The sequence below is a fragment of the Amblyraja radiata genome, chromosome 13 (genome assembly GCF_010909765.2).
Source record: "Amblyraja radiata isolate CabotCenter1 chromosome 13, sAmbRad1.1.pri, whole genome shotgun sequence".
NCBI lineage: Eukaryota > Metazoa > Chordata > Chondrichthyes > Rajiformes > Rajidae > Amblyraja > Amblyraja radiata.
The window spans coordinates 19,262,542-19,284,135 of record NC_045968.1 but is presented as its reverse complement, the minus strand read 5'-3'; the positions used below and the strand labels follow the sequence as shown (position 1 = coordinate 19,284,135).

The following is a 21,594-nucleotide window of genomic DNA, read 5'->3' as shown; positions in this document are numbered from 1 at the left end:
GATAAGACCAAAGCAACACAGGAGTACCCAGAGAGATTTGCCAAGCTCTGTTTTGAGTTTAGCAGTATCTCTGAAAAGCATGCATGACCACTAATCTCACAGGGGTAGAAAGCTGGTCAGATGGCTTGGAATGGTTTAATTTTTCCATGAAAAATGGTACATAATAATAACATGATATTCAAATTTTCATTTACCTGCATCGCACTCTTTCCCATTTTTACCACCTCAAACAGTGTGACCGGTTCAACTTCTCCATTTTGCTGATGGTGACCATTAGCTCTTCCCTGATTTGCTCGACCACTTGCAGCAAGGCGACCTTTTTCTCCTGGAGCGCGCCTTGCCTTCTTAGCAGTCTTGGAAATAGAAGGATTTTTTGGGTACATTTTTAAAGGGGGCACATTCACAACATAAGACATTTTACCAAGCACCATTACTAAATACAATCAAAATTCATTGGTAGCAAGGTGATGCAATAATTGCCTCAAATTGTCACATCAATGCAAGCTGTCTTCATAATAACGATAATTCTACTTAATTAATCCAGCTACAAAATTGAAAACATAAGTGTTAAAAATATTAAGCCAGTTAGACAAACCAAATTTTACAAATTTGCCCGCTATTAAGCCTCAATGACTGGTGCTCCTTTGCACTACATAACATTTTGGAATCCACCAATCACAATATGAACTGACATTAACACCTGCTAACTATTCAAAATAACTTCCATTTCGGGGTCCAAGACTAGAAACCTTAACCATTCCTCTTTCCACAGATGCTGCATGATCTGCTCAGTATTTCTAACAACTTTTGTATTTTATATTTTTTATTTCCAGCATTAGCATTTTTTTCATTTCCTAAATTATAACAGGTCTTTTAGATTATTAAAAATTATAAATATAAACAAAATCTTGAAATAGTTAGTAGGTCACCTGGCATCAGTTGGCAGAGAAATAAAATTAGCATTTCAGGTCAATTAATCTATCAGACTACATACAATTTATTGGCGGATAAATAATTCTGCAGTTAACCACAGTATAAAGAAGAAATGGATTATTCTATTCAGCCGTGAAAACTAAAGGACAACTGTAAAAGAAGTATGAAATGACAGAAAAATGAGTGCTGACAAATTTATTGAAGCATATAATGGTACTCCTCCACAAAATATTGTGATTTTATACAAAACTGCATTATTTAGTGTTTTAGAGATTTATTCTGGACACGTCATTATGCTGTTTTTAAAGTCATTATCACGTTGATAAATTTCATACCGGTGGTCTGCCAGGACCTCGAGCTCTGCGCTTCCGCCCTTTCACTTCCGGGTCTTCGAATTCACCAGTAACATCGGAATGAATAGTTGTTTCATTGGTAGACTCCCTGAAAAGATTACAAAACATAATATAAAATTGAAAATACTAAATCTTCACAATCTACACAAGCAACAATAACAAACAATCTGAAATCATTGCCACCAAGGAAGGGGGGTTTACAGAAATAGAAGCGTTTTACCATTAAGCCCAAATTTATTTGAAACTTAAAATCTCCAGCATGCATCTTCAGTCCAGTGTCTTTCTAAATAGTTGCCACACAAAATAAGGATGGAACTTGAAAATGAGAAACATAGCTATATGATTATCATACACTAATTGCCAGTTATAAAAAGTGCTGCAAATAATATAAAAGGATTAAAAGCAGATGTTAATTACATATGCTGAGATAGATACATCTTGTACAGAACTTAGGAAGAAATACAATTAAAAATAAATTAAGGATTCCCCTGTGAAGGCATATAAAAAGTAACATGGAAAATAGAACAATAAAGCAAGTAAGGAAATGACCAAACAATGTCAACGCAAGAAATGCTTATATGTCTGTTCTGTTCTTACCCTGGCATTAATACAATTATCCTACTTTTAAACTTAAACAAAACAAATCCTTTCGAACAACAGACAGATTATTCACATGAAGGAGCAGTAAAAAACAATTTTCAGATAACATTAAAGGAACGGCAGCTTTATAGGAATAGTCAGGAGTACAAATTTTGGGGTCCCATCCCAAAACATCACCAAACCACGTTCTCCAGAGATACTGCCTGCACACTTTTTACTTCAGTTACCTTTTGAGTTTTGGAATATTTCCTATTAGAGCAAAACACTAGTGAAATTCAGGAGACTTAGATAAGAAAATAGCACATATTCCTACATTATTCAAAATAAACAGGAAGCTGAAGGCAAATTAGTTCAACATCATCGGCAAATGTTGGCAGTTATAATTCAAGGCAGCATATGATAAAGAACACTTTATAATCTTAATAATCATTCAGTTAACAGGGTTTTATGAAAGCAACATGAGGTTTGACCAACTTACTGGAATTATATGAAGTGGTAACCAAAAGGGAAGCAGTAGAAGTAACATGTTTAGATTTCCTGAAAGCATTTGACATCGGTGTGCTCTCAAAGTTTACTTTGGAACTTAAAAGCTTGTGGTGGAAGAGGCAACATATTGGCATAGATGGAAGAGACAGAACAGATTCAAATTGGTCTTTCTGTAGCTGGAAAGAAGCAACCAATGGTGCGCCAGTAGGATAGAAACATAGAAAATAGGTGCAGGAGGAGGCCATTCGGTCCTTCGAGCCAGCACAGCCATTCATTGTGATCATGGCTGATCGTCCCCAATCAATAACCCGTGCCTGCCTTCTCCCCATATCCCTTGATTCCACTAGCCCCTGGAACTCTATCTAACTCTCTCTTAAATCCATCCAGTGATTTGGCCTCCACTGCCCTCTGTGGCAGGGAATTCCACAAATTCACAACTCTCTGGGTGAAAAAGTTTTTTCTCACCTAAGTCTTAAATGGCCTCCCCTTTATTCCAAGACTGTGGCCCCTGGTTCTGGACTCTCCCAACATTGGAAACGTTTTTCCTACATCTAGCTTGTCCAGTCCTTTTATAAATTTATATGTTTCTATAAGAATCCCCCTCATCCTTCTAAACTCCAGTGAATATAAACCTAGTCTTTTCAATCTTTCCTCATATGACAGACCCGCCATCCCAGGGATCAATCTCGTGAACCTACACTGCACTGCCTCAATCACAAGGATGTCCTTCCTCAAATTAGGAGACCAAAACTGTACGCAATACTCCAGATGTGGTCTTACCAGAGCCCTATACAATGGCAGAAGAACCTCTCCTATACTCCTATCTATGCTGGATCTAATTTCTTACAATTTAGATTAATGCCTTGGATGAATGCTAAATTGCTAAACTGGCTGATAACACAGAGGTAATAAAGTAAATTGCAAAGAGGGTGCAATGAAGCTGGAAAGGTAAAGCCAGTGAGAAAAGATCTAGCCAATGGAATATAAAGTTTGAAAATGTGAAATCTATCTTTTTTTTTGAGAAAACATTTTCTGAATGGTGAGATTGCAGTGCTCTTGGACGCTGAGGGAACTAGGTGTTTTGGTACATGATTTAGAAAAGGTACACTGTCCACTTCGCAGGTACAAAGAATAATTAGGTAAGCTAACAGAATATTATGGCGAAGGGAACCAAATTTTTTTAAAAAGCTATGGAATACTGTGCACAGTATGGTTTACTGTGCCAGGTATGGTTTAACCAATGCTCTTTTTTTCTGAAGGGTCTCCACCCAAAACGTTACCCATTCCTTCTCTCCAGAGATGCTGCCTGTCCCGCTGAGTTACTCCACCTTAATGTGTCTATCTTCAGTTTAAATCAGCATCTACAGTTCCTTCCTACACATACTGTGCACAGTATTGGTTTCCATATTTAAGGAAAGTTAATATGGTATGACAGGCAAGGCTAACACTGCTGGAGTTTAGAAAAATGAGAAGGGGCTTGATCGAATAACAAGGTCCCACTGGGGATCGACAGAGTGGATGTGGAGTGTATGTTTCCTTTTCTCAAAGAATCCAGAATCAGCAGTCGCTGTTTTATAATAAGCAATCCCCTTTAGATGTGACAATCTCTTTTTCTGAGGGCTGAAAGTCTTTTGAACTCTCTTCCTGAAAGGGCAGTTGAAGAGAGTTTTTGAACATTAGGGCAGAGGTGGATACATTTTATCAAAAGGGAAGAAAAGGTTTACCACTGTATAGCCAGACTGTAGAATTAGATTTACAATCAGATCAATATGATCGCAAAACGGCAGTGCAAATTTGAGCTAATTTCTGCAATTTTGCATGGCGTGTTATCTCAGTAATTTTCACAATAGTGATCAGTGCAAAGTGATCCTGCTTCACAGTCAAATAACCAGTCATACTACAAATACCTTACCCAGTATCATAGTGTAATTTAAACATAAAAGGTCAATACTGCAAGACTTTGCACCAATTCAAATTTAAGTACACCACATTTAAACTGCAATATAATGGAGCTGATGTTTTAATTGATTAAAAATATGCAGCACAGAAAAAAAATCAAAACAGAGAACTGCTTCTATGTATGGGTCAGCTGCCAAAATGAATAACAATAAAGCAACCATGGCCAATTGCATGTACCACATTACGTTTTACAATTTGAATGCATCAACAAGCTTTATTAAATAATGTTGAAATATTTTCAAATAATTTTTGTTTGCAAAATTTGAAATACCAATTATGTAGCAACAATAATATTAATGTATATTAATGATTTGGACGAGGGGATTGAAGGCTTTGTGGCAAAGTTTGTGGATGATCCAAAAATAGGCGGAGGGGCAGGTAGTGTAGAGAAAGCCTCTGCAGAAGGATTTGGGCAGGTTGGGAGAGTGGGCAGAGAAGTGGCAGATGGAATATAGAGTAGCAAAGTGTGGAGTCATGCATTTTGATAGTAGGAATAAAGGTGTAGTACTATTTTCTAAATGGGGTGAGAATCTATAAATCGGAGGTGCAAAGGGACTTGGGAGTGCTAGTGCAGGATTCCCAAAAAGTTAATCTGTAAGTCGAATCGGTAGTAAAGAAAGCAAATTGAATGCCAGCATTTATTTCAAGTAGGCGTCTTGAAGAGGGCGGTCACGGTGGCGCAGCGGTAGAGTTGCTGCCTTACAGCGAATGCAACGCTGGAGACCCGGGTTTTATCCCGACTACGGGTGCTGTCTGTACGGAGTTTGTACGTTCTTCCCGTGACCTGCGTGGGTTTTCTCCGAGATCTTCGGTTTCCTCCCACACTCCAAAGACGTAATTGGCTTGGTAAATGTAAAAATATTGTCCCTAGTGGGTGTAGGATAGTGTTAATATGCGGGGATGGCTGGTCGGCGCGGACCCGGTGGGCCGAAGGGCCTGTTTCCGCGCTATATCTCTGAACTAAACGAGAAAGCTAAACTAGAAAAGAGCTTGTATACATAAACAGGGATGTAATGTTGAGGCTTTATAAGGCTCTGGTAAGGCCGCATTGGGAATATTGAGAGCAATTTTGGGCACCATATCTGAGGAAGGATGTGCTGGCTCTGGAGTGGGTCCAGAGGAGGATTACAAGAATGATCCCAGGAATGAGTAGGTTAACCTATGACAAGCCTTTGTCGGCACTGGGCCTATACTCGCTGGAGTTTGGAAGAATGAAGGGGGACCTCTTGAGACATATAGAATAGTGAAAGGCTCGGATAGAGTGGATGTGGAGAGGATGTTTCCACTAGTGGGAGAGTCTAGGACAAGAAGTCATAGCCTCCGAATTAAAGGACGTTCTTTTAGGAAGGAGATGAGGAGAAATTTCTTTAGTCAGAGGGGGTGAATCTGTGGAATTGTTTGCCACAGAAGTCTGTGGATGCCAAGTCAGTGGATATTTTTAAGGCAGACATAGATTCTTGATTAGTACAGATGTCAGAGGTTATGGGGAGGGCAGGAGAATGGGGTTAGGAGGGAGAGATAGATCAGCCATGATTGAACGGCGGAGTAGACTTGAGGGAAATTTCGGGAAAAATCATTGCCATCCTGTGCCACCTGAACCGATCTTTTTACAATAACTGCTTTAACATTCTGACAATCTACTATTCATATACTTACTGTAACACTGGTATCTCTGGAGTGATCATATCCTCAGCAGTCCTGCTGCCCACAAATTTGGGCTAGTGTTCCAAAATTTCTTCCTCTTGTTTTTGTGTAATCTTTCAAATAGCTTGATTGTGTAGAACGTAATTTCACTTTCCTTTTCTTGCTTGATCTTTATGAACGACATTTTTGGGCAAATTCTAAAAAGAAGTGAGAAGTGTAAGAAACCGATAACCGAAAGATTCACTTTTTACAATTGACAAACTTCTCAGTTTCTGGATGTTCTTCATTTCAGTCCACTCCTCTCCCTCCTAACCCCATTCTCCTGCCATCCCCATAACCTCTGACATCTGTACTAATCAAGAATCTATGTCTGTCTCAAAAATTGAAGGAGTGCCCAATTACACTTCTGCCAGCTAATATGACCCCACTTTTTAAGAAAGGAGGGAGAGAGAAAACAGGGAATTATAGACCAGTTAGCCTGACATCGGTAGCGGGGAAGATGCATGAGTCAATTATTAATGATGTAATAGCAGTGCATTTGGAAAGCAGTGACATGATCGGTCAGAGTCAGCATGGATTTATGAAGGGGTAATCGTGCTGGACTAATCTTCTGGATTTTTGAGGATGTAACAAGTAGAATGGATAAGGGAGAACCAGTGGATATGCTGTATGTGGACTTTCAAAAAGCCTTTGACAAGGTCACACACATTGTGCAAAATTAGAGAGCATGGTATTGGGGGTAGGGTATTGACATGGATAGAGAACTAGTTGGCACAGGAATTGACAGGTCCTTTTCAGAATGGTAGGCAGTGACTAGTGGGGTGCCGCAAGGCTCAGTGCTGGAACCCCAGTTATTTACAATATATATTAATGATTTAGACAAAGGAATTAAATGTAACATCTCCAAGTTTGAGGATGACAAAGCTGGGTGGCAGTGTGAGCTGCCAGGAGGATGCTATGAGGCTGCAGGGTGACTTGGATAGGTTGGGCAGATGCATGGCAGATGCAGTATGATGTGGATAAATGTGAGGTTATCCACTTTGGTGGCAAGAACAAGGCGGCAGATTATTAGCTGAGTGGTGTAGCAACGCAGATGCTGGTTTAAATCAAAGGTAGACACAAAATGCTGTAGTAACAAGAAGTGTCTCAGCCCGAAACGTCACCTATTCACTATCTGAATGGTGTCAGATTAGGAAAAGGGGAGATGCAACGAGACCTAAGTGTTCTTCTACATCAGTCACTGAAAGTAAGCATGGAGGTACAGCAGGCAGTGAAGAAAGCTAATGGCATGTTGGCCTTCAAAGCGAGAAGCTTTGAGTAAAGGAGCAGGAGGTCCGACTGCAGTTGTACAGGGCACTGGTGAGACCTCACCTGGAGTATTGTGTGCAGTTTTGGTCTCCTAATTTAAGAAAGAACATTCTTGCCATTGAGGGAGTGCAGCATAGGTTCACCAGGTTAATTCCCAGGATGGCGGGACTGACATATGATGAAAGAATGGACCAACTAGGCTTATATTCACTGGAATTTAGAAGGATGAGAGGGATAGTATAGAAACATAAAATTATTAAGGGATTGGACAGGCTAGACCACTGCCCAGTCCATCACCAGCTCTGACCTCCCCACCATTGAAGGGATCTATCGCAGTCGCTGTTTCAAAAAGAATGTCAACATCATCAAAGACCCACACCATCCTGGTCACACACTCATCTCATCATTGCCATCGGGAAGAAGGTACAGGAGCCTGAAATCTGTAACATCCAGGTTCAGGAACAGTTTCTTCCCCACAGCCATCAGGCTATTAAACACAACATCAAATAAGCTCTGAACAATAACAGTCTATTATTATTATTGCACTATATTTGTTTATTTATTGTGTATATATGGTCTACGGTCTAAAGACACACTGAACTTTTATCTTCCATTTTGTATTATGTTTACATATTCTGTTGTGCTGCAGCAAGTAAGAATTTCATTGTCCAATCTGGGACACATGACAATAAAACTCTTGACTCTTGATAAAGTACAAAAATAATTTAATCACAGACTCATCGCAGATCCTTGTATGTTTACATTGCTTTAGTAAATCGCTTCAATTTATTTTGGAAGTTCAGCCCATCTTTAATTGTGCAGGTTGAGGGGCGTTTTTTAAAATATTTTATTCACTTTGTGCCCATTTTTGCATAGTTTTAAGTAATCACATGGGAAAAGAGACACCCACAGGAATAATTCTGAATTGCACACTATAACATTAGTCTTCTTTCCTTACGTTTATACTTATTCTTACTTTTGAAATATGTTTTATATTGTATAACCACAAAGTACAGAATCAAAATTTCTTGCAAGATATCTATAATTTAGTGTGAACTTGTCGAAACAACAAGAAATCAGATTGTTAGTTAAGATTGAAAACCATTTTCTTGACTTTTCCAAAAAACTTCTACAAGTTTCATCCATAAATATCACATAGAATATCCTTTAATAATGCAAAGAAAATCTCAGACACGTGAATTAAGCAGCAGCTGCAGACCAATCTTGTGGTATATTCTTTTCCCCTATCAATCTAACTTACAGTTTAGTATCGCCACCAGGGGCAGTGTTATCCACAAGCTTAAAATGACTAAAATATTAACCCCCTCAGTTACTGGTTTCAAAGATAATTCTCAAATATCAATCATTCAAAATGTAACAGAAATCTTAATAATCTGAACTTTTTCTATAATTAGGGCACCATCACAAATAAAAATTTAAATAGGTGGCACTGTGCAAAAATGAGTACAAAAATAATTTTACTGGTTTGAGGGTGTCAATTCTGTTCAATGATCAGGCATTAACAAACCCATCACTGCCACTGTATTTTTTACTATTTAACAATGCATTGATTTAAATGCATTGAACATCCATATAATTCTATACAGTTTTATAAAAAGTACATCAAATAACTTATTCGCCTGCCACTAGATGGCTGCATTGCAGGTAAGCTGGTATGAGGTTAGCTGGGATCTAACAGCTGTGATGAACTCAAACGTTGTAAAACCACAGCCTGCAGCCTCTAATTTCTGTAACTTACACTGGTATGCATATTGTTTCTCAAGCAGTGTGCAGCATGTTACCAGCAGAGGGTTCTGCTGGATAATATGAACAATCTCACTCACTGATCAAGATTCAAGTCAGAGCTACAATAGGCATCCCAACTCAAAAGGAAATGTGTTAATTCAGAATCTTAGAAGTCAACATTTCTTAGATTATATCTTTAGACATGCTTTCCTGCTAGACTTGGGAAATTGGCTGATGTCATTTTGTATTAGTGTGCTTTCTTTTATTTATTTTTTTAGGTTTTCCAATGGTTTGGCATTCTTGCATGTTCCCTGGACAACAGAAATTCAGCTTATTGTTTAACTGACAAGCCTGACAACACAGCTGTAAATTGCAGGCAGTCATTCTTGCCACATCGAGCAAAGGAGCAGTAACAACCAACCCCCACCCTATTACCAGTACACTCGGTGGACAGAAAAATTCCAAGGCAGCATGACATTCTTGATCACAAACAAATCAGCAGCTATTTTCCTGCATGTTTTAAATAGAAACAAAACATGATTTATTTTAAGTACAAAATAACTGACTATCCAGATACAGCCAGAGATTCCTACCAAAAAAATGCAATTCTATCAATACTGACATGGTTCTGACTTTGCAGTAGTTTAGGACTCTGCACACACAAGTAAGACCCCAAAAGCCTCTCATTTCTTAACAGCTGATGTTGCATACAGAAGCTGTGAACTTAGTACTGTAACGTAGATTTTGTTGGCAAAACTGCATGAGTTCATCTACTGAGCTCATGCCAGCTTAAATTTGGCACAGGTTGTGCCAATCCATCATTTCAATTGAGACGAGTGGCTGGGAGAGATAGACAAGTTATATTTTTTGAGGTAATTATGTTAATTCAGAACTTTTAAAGTTTCACATTTAACCACTCTGATTTTTTTAAATCAAGTTTTAATACATAATTGATTTTAAGTTTGTGAACGTCAGACAACTACACAACTCTTTGACAGCTGTTCATTCTAAAAGCACGACTTTGTTGACTGCTAAAGTATTCTTGAATGGCAGGTTCCTGGCTCGTTAGGGCCTTGCCAATCTGGTTCCAGCCAGCTTCTTTGAGAAACTCTGCACCAGTGAACTTCCTCAAACCAATAGTTGGTTTGGTATATACACAAGCATTGAACCTCAAGCCCTTGGGAGGAAATTCTAGGCCATTACTTTACTCCTTCCAGATAGCTCCTCCTTTGACACCACACACTGGCAGCACAATAGGACATTTATATTAATAATACATTATTAACGCAAATAGTTTTTGGTTTTATCGACAGTATGGTTTGTAAACATATTACAGCCCCTGAAGAGGTATTGAAAGTACATGGCCAATACATATACAAGATAAAATTGTGTTAAGTATTCAACGGGTATGCGAGATATTCCCAAACTTTACACTATCCACAAAAATAATTAAATATACAAAATAGCATCTCTACTTTCGTAGTTTATTATGTTGAAAAAGTTTGTCACCCACATAATAATTCAAGTACAGCCAAGCATTGAATTGATGCGTTTGATAGCTGGCATCATGCAGCAAAGTGATCGATATCCTGAATACAGTGCACCAAATAACTGTGCTATCTCAACATGTAGGTGATGAATAGGATCCAATTCAAGTAGAGCTTTCTTCAACAGTAGAAACCCATTTATAGGTCAATGAAATCATCTTTGAAAGCAAACTCTATACTTATGGCCAGCATAAAGTGAAAAAAGAAAATGAAAAAAATTAAGCATTTAACTTGATTGTGGCATTTGGAGAAAGGACTACAGCACTTCAAATTTTTAGTTTTACAAATAAATATTCCTCATCGCAACGGAAAATGACAAGAGCATTCCTTTTCTTGCATTATTTTTCCATCAAACTCTTGATTATAGAAACTCCTTGATTATTTGTGTACCAAATTCTTGATTATGGAAACTCCCATCATGTGAAATAGCAATCACAAACAATTAAAATAAGTGCATCCAAAAACTTTCAAATCAGCTTACACAAGATTAACTGATCGACACACCAGTACAACAGATGTTTCAATGATGCTCTGACCCTGTCCAATCCTGGTCTGACCTTGCTAGGTTAGTAAAACAAAGGGAGAAAGTCGTGAACCAAAATTTCCCACTCTCCTATTCAAATACACGACAAGAATAAGTACACAATACCCGATGTGAACAGATCCAACATATGTTTTGACTCCCATAATTATATAACTCACCAGTTTTGTTTATTGTTCAGATGCAATAGTCATAGAACACAAAATCAATGGACTTAGTAAGGGGAAGGGAAGAGGCTGAAAGAAACAAATGTACCTTTCAATAGGTACACAAAAATGCTGAAGAAACTCAGTGGGTGCAGCAGCATCTATGGAGCGAAGGAAATAGGTAACGTTTCGGGCCGAAACCCTTCTTCAGACCTTTCAATAGGTTTAGATGACTTTAGATTTTTGTATAGGTCTGTGATTACAATTTATGACTGTACACTAAAATTATATAAACGTTTTGTAAGATAATTTACATTCATGTCACACAAGATGCAACATTAAAATGTTTGTAAACTTTCTACACTTGTAGGAATCAATAGATATGGGGAGAAAAGCAAAATATACCTATTTATTACCTATTTAAGCCTCCTACACTCCAGCAGAAAATAAGAGCCAGTCCACAGAAGGCAGTGGAGGCCAAGAAAGAGTTAGATTTAGCTCTTAGGACTAAAGGAATCAAGGGAAATGGAGGAAAAAGCAGGAACGGGGTACTGATTTTAGATGATCAGCCATGATCATATTGAATGGTGGTGCTGACTTGAAGGGCCGAATGGCCTACTCCTGCACCTATTTTTCTATGTTTCTATCCAGCCTCTCCTTATCATCTCAAATCCCCCAGACTCAATAACATTCTTGCAGATCTTTTTTGCACTCTTTCCAATTTAACATCCTGGTGATTCAGTATCTGGCTCACAAGTGATGTTACTGCAATCCCTTGTGACTCACTAGGGCCTTCGTTCCCAAGCTCCTTGCAAACTTACTGGATTTACTGAAACATTTATTATTCCAATGTGGACCTTCAAAACAAATCTGATTTAAAAGTGTGTCGGAATAATATGAACAATATCCCACTGTTCAGAAAATCTATGAGTTGGTCAAAGTCCTGAGTGTGCTGGATTAACTGAATTGTCCTTAGGAATCTAGCCTACGGATACTTCACCCCATAAAGTACATTCCCCTTTTCTAACTTCAGTCGTTCACATTTATTTCCTTTGAGTTTCCATCAAATTCTCTCTTGAAATTAGTGGTCATCTTTAACCACTTATTTGGACAATGAACTTCAGATTTTTACCAGTTGTAAAAACAATGTTCCTCACACATTCACATCTCTAGTCCTTGCAACATCAACAAATGATAACAGCTATTCTCTGTCTTCATCATATCAACCTGTCACAATCTTGTGCACTTCCTTTAAATCTGTCCTCAACATTCTTTCCTTCAACCTAGCCTGAAAAATCATTCTTGTACATTTCCTTTGCAACCTCTGAAGGAATTTCACACCTTTCTGAAAGTGTGACAACTAAAGCTGATGCAGTACTCTAATTGTGGCCAAGTCAGAGCTAGAAAGAATTGAGGCTATATAAAATAAAGCCTTCTGCTGGATGACAATGTGGTCATCTCTCAAATGCAGAAACATTTTGAGCGATGCTACTTTATCACCTTGGATAAAGGAAACATTCTAGCAGACAACAGAATGGCTGATATAACGCACAAGTTCAAAAAAGAGTGCAAGATCATGCTTGACAACCATAGGTCAGTCCAATTAACCTAAATTGGGAAAAGCTGAAACATATTGAAAGAAAATGCAGCATTTGGAGGAGTATGAATAATAAAGGTACAACACTGAGTTATTAAGAGCAAATAATGTTTGATGGACCAGATTAATTTTACTTTCAAGAGATTCAAAATTCAAGAGACATTTATTGTCACATGCACCAATTGGTACAGTGAAATAAGCCAACAGTGAAGATAGACACAAAATGCTGGAGCAACTCCGCGGGACAGGCAGTATCTCAGGAGAGAAGGAATGGGTGACGTTTTGGGTTGAGTCCCTTCTTCAGACCTGACCCATCTTAACACCAAACGTCACCCATTCCTTTTCTCCAGAGATGCTGCCTGTCCCGCTGAGTTACTCCAGCATTTTGTGTCTTATCTTCCTGCACAGTGAAAGCTGATTAAGAGAATGCAGTAGATATTTTTTTACATGAATTTTCAGTGTTTGACTAATGTCCATACAACAGCTTTTTAACAAATAGGCCTGCTTTTTAACAAATTTCAGGCCTATGGAAGAAATGGAAACAGCAGTGATATGTAATTAGCTTTAAAGCAGTAAACAGTATATTCCTTGTTATTCGTAACAGATTGGGGTATGGACTTCCTGCAGATCACAATATTCAGATACTACTTGAAGACTATTCATAGAAAATGAAAATAACATAATGTTTTAAAACATTTAATGTTTTAATTGTATTGATGTGTATTAAATAACTAACGATAATAGCTAGCAAACTACTTTCCATTGGAATTTACAAGCAGCGATTTTGAAATCACGAGGTGCAGCTGTGCAAACAAAGACAGCTCTCTATTAGAACAGCACACAGCAGGGTCTGGAACCTATCACCATATTTATATATTTTTCTAATGTGTACAAGAATAAAAGTGTTCCCAGGTTATGGCAGGGCACTGTTCCTGAAAACCATTCATAACACAAACAATTCATGCTGGAAATGGCAGCACAACAATATTTAAATAAAACCAAGTACAACCAGGACGTTCAACTCAAGCATTCACATATTGCCGCGAAGCATGTTCCCACATGGCAGAAAATGCCTGCAGCCACACAACAGCTGGCAAATCCATCCCGCCAGTCTCCTAAACACTCACATGTACAAACTGTACATAAGTCGGGCGGGCATTCGTAACTTGCGGAAGATCTCTATAGACAGACATGTAAGAAATAATTCGATATGGCGCCTGGTGCTGAATCTGCAAACTGTATATACCAATTCAATGAATAATTAAGATTAAGTGTAAGAAAGAACTGCAGATGCTGGTTTAAATCAAAGGTAGACACAAAATGCTGGAGTAACTCAGCGGGACACGCGGCATCTCTAGAGAAGGAAGTGGTGACATAGGACAAGGCAGTAATATAACCATAACCATATAACCATATAACAATTACAGCACGGAAACAGGCCATCTCGACCCTTCTAGTCCGTAATATTTCCCAGGACACAGTACCAAAACCATTGTTTTTTAAAAAAAAGCAAATATCTTGGATAAGGGAGTACAGACTGAAATCTCCAATGCAAGTGACACAAAACTTAAGGTAAATGTCACAATGCGTTCTTGAGCTAAGATAGGGAGCTATGATATGGAGAATACTGATATGCCTTCTGAGGCTCCAATGGCATTGTAATCTCAGTCACTGAGACAGATGTCAGTAGATTCTTCAGGAGGATAAACCCTGAGAAACCAACTGGACCTGATGGCATTCCTGGTCTTGTTCTCAAAACATGCGCAGACCAACTGGCTGGATTATTTGAAAACATTTTCGACCTCTCATTACTGAGATCTGAGGTCCCCATCTGCTTTAATAGGGCATCAATAATACCAGTGTCCAAAAAGAGTAAGGTGCTTCAATAACTAATGACCTGTGGCATTAACGTCAGTGGTGAACATTTTATTTGAGAGAATGTTTATGGACATATATCAACGCTCATCTTAGCAAATACATGAACTCACTACAATTTGTCTACTGCCACAATAGATCAACTGGGATGCGATCTCATTAGCCCCCTACTCTGCTGTTTACTTGAACAAAAAAACAACTCTTATCAGGTTGCTATTCACAGGCATAACACCATTATCCTCTCCAAACCTGTTACAAAGCTCTGGGAACCAGGTCTGTGTGCATCCCTTTGTAATTGGATTCTCTACTTTCACATCAACAGAACAAATTGACAACAGAATTTCCTCCTAGGTAACTATCAGCACAGGATGGGGACAAACATGTCCCACCCATGTTTTGAGAAGTGGGGGGACAATGCGTATTTTGAAATTTGGTGTAAAAAAATCTATTAAAATCTCCGCTTTCCGCGAGACAGTGGGGGTGTCACAGTTAGGCGCTTGTTAAATGTCTCTATTAACATCGTATTAACACGATGTGTCACCAATTGTGTTGTGACCTTCAAGTATTGCTGAAGGTATTCACAGAGAATTTCTTAAAGCTGTCTGATGTGAGTACAATTACCATTTGAACTAATTGGATGTATTGGTGGATGGGAAATCCCCCCCCCCAAGATAAGCGATTTCCGCCCCTGCAATTGCCGGCTCGAATTTGTGCCCTTCAACCCTGGTTCTGGAATTCCAACCCTGTCGGAGCCTGCAGATCCATTCCCATAGCCGACGTCTGCAGCGGATTTAATTAGCACCCTGCGGCCAGAGCTCTGGAACTCCGGTTCGGCAGGAGCCAGCAGATTTGTTCCCATATCCCTTTAAACCAGGGGACGGCAACCGTGTTCGGCATAGGGGCCGGGACACATGCCTTAGAGCGGATGGGGGGACCACTTCTATCACGTATATACATGGATCCCGCCCCCGGATGGCAGGCATCAAATCATGTGTTCACAGAAGGTAGACAAAAATGCTGGAGAAACTCAGCGGGGTGAGGCAGCCTCATGCAATCCATGCATGTCTCACCCGCTGAGTTTCTCCAGCATTTTTGTCTACCTTCGATTTTTCCATAATCTGCAGTTCTTTCTTAAACATGTTCACTGAAGGTGCGCGGCCATGCCGGCGGATTTGCTCGGGGCGTTCGGCCACGCTCAGGGAAGCACTGGTGGGTGGGCGGGCCGGATGATTAGAGAGAAAAAATCCGCCAGCGGGCCGGATGATTCGGGTTACGGGCCGCATTCGGCCCGGGGACCTTAGGTTGCCGACCCCTGCTCTAAACCTTTCCTGTCCATGTATCTGTCCAAATTACTTTTACGGGTTGTTCATGTACCTGCCTCAATTACTTCCTACAACAGCCTGTACTATATACGCACCACATTGTGTGAAAATGTTGCTCTTCAGGTTCCTAATTAATCTTTCCCCTCTCACCTTAAACCTCTAGTTTTTGATTCCCCTACCCTGGGAAAAAGACTGCATTTAGTCTATCTATTCCACTCATGATTTCATACACTTTTATAAATTCTCCCCACATTCCAGAGCTTTGAGTCTGACAGTTTATGGCATGTTAGCAAATGAACAATCAAAACTCAGGGGTGCACAAAAGATTATAATTAGAGAAGCCCAGAGATCTCAGAGAGACAGAGCACTTGCACATTAGCAAAATTCACCTCTGAGTGTGGAAGCAAGAATGAAAACAGATGTAAGAAGCATGAAGTAAAGACAAAATGCTGGAATCACTCAGTAGTCAGGTATCTATGAAGAGATAAAGCTTTAGTTCAATAACTTTTCATTGGAAGAATGTAAAGTTCAGTTGCTGCCAGGCTGGGAGCCACTGTACAGAATGCAATAGGAGAATGGTGTGTTGTTTAAGCTCGGATAGGAGATACAGAGTTTGGATGAAGACTAGTTTACAGTGGTTGGACAGAGGCAACCAGAAGAGCACAACAGAAAAGTGAATTGTGGAGGATAAACTTAGAGTGCTACATTTAGCCAGTGACTAGTGAAATCAGGAGTGTGTGGCATGCTGGGTCAGTTATCCATTGACCGCATAATGCCACCACCACCAGCCAAACCACAACTTGGCCAAGGCCACTGGTGAGGAAACAATGAGGATCTGTGTTAGGCCATAGAGTAGACCAGGGTTGACGTCAGGATTGGACCTTCACAGGGACAGAAAGAGGGAAGGGTCCAAGAGGGAGGGGCGAGAACAGGGTGAGAGAATAGCCAGTTCTCTCCTTCCAAACTTTGTTTGGTAGGCTTTCACTAATACCCATGTATTGTGGATTTCTAACATCAGTTGGCTTAATCTGTGAGCCAACCAGCATCTGAGGCAAGATTCCCCAGGAATGGCTCACAGACTTTTCTCAGAATTGAACATGGGCATGAGGAGGACTTGAGAAAGGGTTGGAAAGGATGACCTAGAAGGGATAGGATGTGCTAATTGGAGAGAAGGAACTGAGGATGGAATACACAGCCAGAGAAAAGAGGGTGAAGGGAAGGATTATAGTAGAAAGCTTTACTTTGTATCATCTTAATCCCACGTCATATAAGTGTGCTTAATGATACTGGTTGGCCTCAAACACAGACAGCAATAGAGACATTGCTGCAAAATAAACACTGAAGATGTGCACAGATAATTTTTCTCAAACTGTGCCTCACAGACCATCTGACAATCCCCGACCCACAGAAGATAAAGAGTTTCTATAGCATCTAGATTGTCTTTAAATCCAGCAAAAGTAGCAAGTATCAAGAAATTCTTGGCTCTTCTATCAGAAAACACTAGAATTGGTCTGATGAGTCCTGCATCTCCTGATCATTCAGTGTCCATATACTGAAAATTTGACTCTGCCTTACATATTCCGTTGTGCTGCAGCAAGCAAGAATTTCATTGTCCTATCTGGGACATATGACAATAAAACACTCTTGACTCTCGAAATAAAAATAGTTATACAGACATGAAGGTCCAAAAAAGAAAACCCATGACCTAAAACACAGGTAGCAAGTGGAAAGCGAGCCTAAGGTCCTCAACTTACTTTTCACCATAGCTGGCCCCATCAAGAGGCAAGATTGTATGTGAGCCTTTTGTTAACTTCCCATTGAAAACATTTTGGAATCCTGAACATGTGCAGTATTCATTTCATTCCAGATAGCTTTCAATTTAGCCTCACTACCCCCGATCAAATCAAAAAGGTCACATGACAACTAAAAAAATGAAGCTCAGTGGGATGCTCATATTCTAAAAAAACTTGACAGAAATAAACATAAATTATAAATTATAAATAAAGTCATAAATTCACAACTTCATATTGCATGTCATGTGAGGAGAATGCAAGATACAAACTCCAGGATCAGCACAGTTGTGAACATCTCCAATTATGATTACAGGAGAGTTCTCATCAGTTCATAAGTCATAGGAGCAGAATTAGGCCTTTCGGCCGATCGGGTAGACTCCGCCATACAATCATGGCTATCTATCTTTCCCTCTCAACCCCATTCTCCTGCCTTCTCCCCATAACCCTTAACACTAATCAAAAATCTCTAAATCTATGTCTTTAAAATATCCAATGACTTGGCCTCCGTAGCTGTCTGATGTAATGAATTCCACAGATCCACAAGAAATTTCTCCTCATCACCTTTCTAAAGGTATGTTCTTTTATTCCGAGGCTGTGACCTCTGGTCCTAGGTTCTCCCACAATTGAAAATATCCTCTCCATTTCCACTTTAACCAGGCCTTTCACTATTCGGTAAATTTCAATGAGGTGCCCCCTCATTCTTCTAAACTCCAGAGAGGATAGGCTTAGTGCCGACAAGTTTATCATACGTTAATCCAATCATCCCCTGGATCATTCTCGTAAACCTCCTCTGGACCCTCTACAACTCCAGAACATTCTTGGCCCTTTGTGACCCCACAAAATGGATTGTAGAGAACACTTTAAAATTGTCTGCCAGGAAATATTCATCCCCATCTTACCTCAACCACATTATGTCATGTAAGCTGTGATTTTAGTCATAGAGCCCATAACAGGCCGAATCTCAGGATTGCTGCATCACTGATGTAACAATTTTCTCAATCTTTCTGGCTATAATGCTGCACCTTATTACCCATACGTTTCCTGCTTGATTCAGCAGGACACAGGAGAAACCGTTTATTTTATGCTACCTCTATGCCAGAGTCACAGTAACCCCCAATTTAGATTGAGCAGTGGTTTTCCAATGACACTTACCTACACTCATGCCAGGCACTGAGATTCAGATTTTCATGCACTCAGTCATTCACTGACGTATACAATAGACCTCAAATTACCATCAACAAAACAAAGGTTCCCCTGTGCTCCGCCTGCAAAACAGAATTCTGGAAAATATGGACCAAATTATTGGCGATGATTTCACTATTGCTTTCAGTTTGCTGGCGTAGCCTATGACAGTGGGAAGTGAATTTGAAAATCAAAATCAATGATGTAATGTTTGATTCATCAATGTCTTTTCCTCTGCCAAAATCCAGAGCAATGAGGTCCTAATGACATGGGTTCTGATGGACAATTACATTGTACACATGCCACCCGACCTCCGGAACATGCCCGTTTTTCTGGAATATGCTACTGCAAGAGATTAATTAACACGTGGATATTGGAAATTAAATAGAACAATCTTGTTCATTCATTAGATACAGAAGTCCCGTGTAAAGCATGGAAGGGATGCACTCTCCCCCCAACTTTCCTCTTATCTACTATGTAAATCCTGCTTCAATTATGACAGAGTGTGTGGGCCACACACTAGTCTCAACAATTACCTTTGAACCCACATAATTGTGGGAGCAAGTCATCCTCAAGCTCGATTGACTGCAAGTGGAAATTGTAATGCAATATCATGAAGTCACATGGGTCTATTCTCTCCAATGTACGTTCCCCAATGATCTCTCATGACCAAAAAATTAATGTTACTGACTGAACAAATTATCTCAAATTTAAAATTGAGCATTTTAACTAACATTTAGCTAGATTACACAAATTAAACAGACATTTGCTCCTACCAATAAAACAAAATACAGTAGGAACTCAAAAGGTCAGGCAGCATCTGTGGAAGGAATGGATAAAGTTTCGGATTGGGCCAAAAGTAAACGAAATAATCAACTCAATCACTTATCTACATCTTCAAATACTACTAAAACTGGAATGGATATGTGTAAAATTTTGGGTTGGGGCCTTCTTATTCTCTTTATTCAAGCTTCCAAACAATCAACTCAACCACTTTCTTCAATTCCCCTAAAACTGTCGTGGACAGATATAATGTCACAAGGCCCCAACATAGAAGGTCTTCAACCTATTCCCTCCACAGATGCTTCCTGACCTGCTGAATTCCTCCACAACTTCGCTTTTGCTCAAGATTCTAGCATCTGCAGTCTCTTAAGTCTCAAATTTGCTCCCACCAAGTACAGTAGTCTCTAGGAATATGGTTATTCACAGAATTAGCAAAAAATCACAAAGAAAGCTGTTTGCATTTATAATATCGTTTCTTTACCAATATCTGTGTCGCTGCCGACTTTGTTGGACAAATCCAAATGAATTTTTACTAACCACTCAAATAAAATTACTCAAATTAACCTATTTTTGTGACAAAATACAAAGACTTGTTTGCTCAAAATTTAAAAATTGACCACAATCGATTTATCCTGATAAACTGTATTCCATCCAGATGTGATCTTGGGAGAAATCCAAGCTAATCCTGCATAAACTATTTGACAATAGTTACCTCAATAAATGTCAAACATTTTTCAGTTAGTCAACTCATCTCTTACACCTGCTACACTACATCAACTTGTTTGAAATTTATTTAATTAAACACCGATGTTAAAAAAAAAAGCAATTATTCTAAAACCAATTACGGCTTCATGGTTTTTCTTCAATTTAAATCCACCAACTTTGCACCATATTTAACCCAGGAACATGTAAAGATGCTGGAGTCAATAATCAAAGAATAGCATTGAGAAGCTTTATACAATCAAGCCAAGTCAACATGGTTTTACAAAAAATACAAAATAATTTGAATTTGTCAAACTCGTGTGTAAACTCCTGGACCCAGTGTTTCCACTTCTAAGGAAATTACCCGGTAGGCTTTGGGTAATTTTAGGGAAATTAAATAATTTCGGGAAATTTCCCGGCCCAATAAACCTTCCCCAACTGCGCATGTGCGACTGCCACCCCAACCGCGCATGTGTGGAGAGACGCGAAGGAATTTGGGGAAATTATTTATTTCCGATCATCCGCGCCTGCGCAGTTGGGGGAGACCCATCACAGCGCACAATTGAAAATGGCGCAGGTGACACGGTAGGGACGCAAAATTACGCCGTCTCCTTGCGCGTGCGCAGTGGGCCCGGTATCCGCGCGAGTGTAGTTGGGGCGGCAGTCGCACATGCGCAATTGGGGAAGCCGTCTCCCCGCGCATGCGCAGTGGGGGAAGGCTTAAATTTCAGGAAATACCATCAAATTCCAGGAAATTTGGGAGTTTATTTCAGGATTTTTTTTTGACGTGTGGAAGCACAGCCTGGACCTGGAAGTGAGCACCCACTCTGCAACTGGATCATTGACTTCTTAACCCACAGGTTATTTAGTAAGGATGGGCAACAAAACATCCAACATAATACTCAAATCCAGTGCCCCACAAGGCTTTGTTCGCAGCCTCTTAATATGCATCCAACACACTCATGACTGTGCAGCCAAATCTGCTTAAATCCATTTACAAGTTTGCAGATGACACTACTGCAGTGGGCCATATCTTGAACAATGACAAGACAATACAGGAAGGAGATAGCGAGCTTA

The 21,594-nt window shown here is 39.6% G+C and overlaps 1 protein-coding gene across 1 annotated transcript in view; it reads right to left on the bottom strand.

Annotated features, from left to right (window-relative positions):
• Window positions 1-21,594, bottom strand: part of stag1 (stromal antigen 1) — a 219,684-nt gene that overhangs the window by 45,944 nt on the left and 152,146 nt on the right. Inside the window, exons 2-4 of the mRNA XM_033031385.1 lie at window positions 5,988-6,172; window positions 1,269-1,374; window positions 195-353 (exon numbers count right to left, since the gene is read on the bottom strand). Of these exons, the coding sequence (XP_032887276.1) occupies window positions 195-353; window positions 1,269-1,374; window positions 5,988-6,016 (294 nt within the window). The 5' untranslated portion in view covers window positions 6,017-6,172. The remainder of the gene's footprint in view (window positions 1-194; window positions 354-1,268; window positions 1,375-5,987; window positions 6,173-21,594) is intronic.